General features: G+C 52.9%; 1 protein-coding gene across 1 annotated transcript; it reads right to left on the minus strand.

Moving 5' to 3' along the window:
* Positions 1-505: 505 nt before the first annotated feature.
* LOC127348358 (mavicyanin) lies at positions 506-1279 on the minus strand. The gene is made up of 2 exons (XM_051374407.2): positions 934-1279; positions 506-809 (listed from the first exon to the last, which is right to left on the minus strand). The coding sequence occupies exons 1-2, from the start codon at positions 1100-1102 to the stop codon at positions 523-525; spliced, it is 456 nt and encodes a 151-aa protein (XP_051230367.1). The 5' UTR covers positions 1103-1279; the 3' UTR covers positions 506-522.
* Between the last annotated feature and the right edge of the window lie 248 nt (positions 1280-1527).

Here is a 1527-nt window from a genome sequence, read left to right on the forward strand (position 1 = left end):
CGCCCCAGCTCCCCAACTCCGCCGCCATCGATGCACCATCCGGGGTGACGCGCCGCCACAACCGAAGGGCTCCCTGCGCGAGTGTCGCATGAGAAGACCCCCCCCCCCCCCCCCCACGCGCCGCTACAGTCGATTGGGCGGCCTTTGCCCGCCGGAATCCTCTGGTTGCAGCGGGGGAGAAGGGGGTGCAGGTTTTGGGGGCGGCGACAGCTAGGGTTTCCGCCCGAGCTGCCCCCGAACGATTGTCTTTTTTTTTTTTTGCGAGAGATTAACTATTGATCTGCCAAGTTCTTTTTCCAGACTAATGCTGTATTTCACTGAACAAACAAAAATGGCCAACCAATTGCCTTAACAGTCTAACAATGAATACATCGGTATGGATAAAAATTGGACAAAGCACCACTGCGGTCGATCACATTCACATCACACCGTACACATGCGACTTGACTAGCAAAAACACAAACTGCGATCACATAGTCATATAGTCGGTACAGGCTTACAGGGCCGGCAGCCGGCAGGTGATCACCACTTGGAAACGAAGGGGCGCCTGGACTTGTGATGGTGAGACCACGGAGCTGGTGCCGGGGCCGGCGTGAGCGCGTCCGCCGCGTGGATGGTGACGTTGAGCTTCATGCCCATCTGGCAATGCTTGCCCACGGCGCAGATGAACCACCTCCTCCCCGGCTTCTCCAGCCCGACCTCATCGCTGCCGGAGCTATAGGCGCCGATGGGGTTGGCGGTGTTGCACGCCTTGAAGTCCGGCCCGCTCACCTCTATCACGTTGTGGAAGGCCTTGTTGTAGCCGAACACTGCGAGCACGCATTCATGCATGACTTGGTTAGGAAAATGATACTCAAGGCAGAGGATTTCTAATCCATGAACCTGGTCGTTTCATGGGGAAAATGTATTACAGTACACTGATCGAGTGCTTACGTAGTGTGTCGCTGACTCTGAACTGCTTGCTCTCGGACCAGGTTTTGTAGTCGAAGCCGAGCGTCCAGCCCCTAGCATCGCCCACAGGATGCACGGTTTCTGAGGCGATCATGGGAAGGAAGGCGAGGATGATCGCCGCGGCCACAGCAAGCATCTGCTTGGAAGCCATGGAGGTCGTCGAGAACTAAAGCTGAAACCACCTCTGCTTGCTATCTCCTTGCTTTACTGTGCTTTGCTGGGGTGTCATAAGAACAAGTACTCCTACATGGTTATATGGGGAGAGAGATTGATCTTGTAGGTACTGGAGAAATATTCAAGATACGCGTGGAGGATAGAGAGCTTCACTTCGGAGTTACCAAAGGAAAGATCTGTTTTTTTAGTCAAGAAAGGTATGTGATATATGCATCACACGACCGGCCTGCATTTTTCTTTACACGGCCCTTCTTCGTCCAAATGTGCATTTGAGAGCAGGGTTTGACACTTTCGCCGGCCGGGTTATTCGTCCCCATACTAGTATGGCGATCTATGTTTTTTTTTTTTTTGCGGGGGGGCAAAGGGATTATATTAATTAAATGTAGGTGTCATTACAATCCT

Source organism: Lolium perenne, chromosome 4, assembly GCF_019359855.2.
Source record: "Lolium perenne isolate Kyuss_39 chromosome 4, Kyuss_2.0, whole genome shotgun sequence".
Classification (NCBI taxonomy): domain Eukaryota; kingdom Viridiplantae; phylum Streptophyta; class Magnoliopsida; order Poales; family Poaceae; genus Lolium; species Lolium perenne.

What these genes read in the sequence shown, in the direction of transcription:
- LOC127348358 (XM_051374407.2), bottom strand. Translation starts at nt 1,102, where the DNA reads ATGGCTTCCAAGCAGATGCTTGCTGTGGCCGCGGCGATCATCCTCGCC. An exon ending in CAGAGTCAGCGACACACTAC is followed by an intron (nt 810 to 933) that starts GTAAGCACTCGA and finishes GCGTGCTCGCAG; the next exon opens with TGTTCGGCTACAACAAGGCC.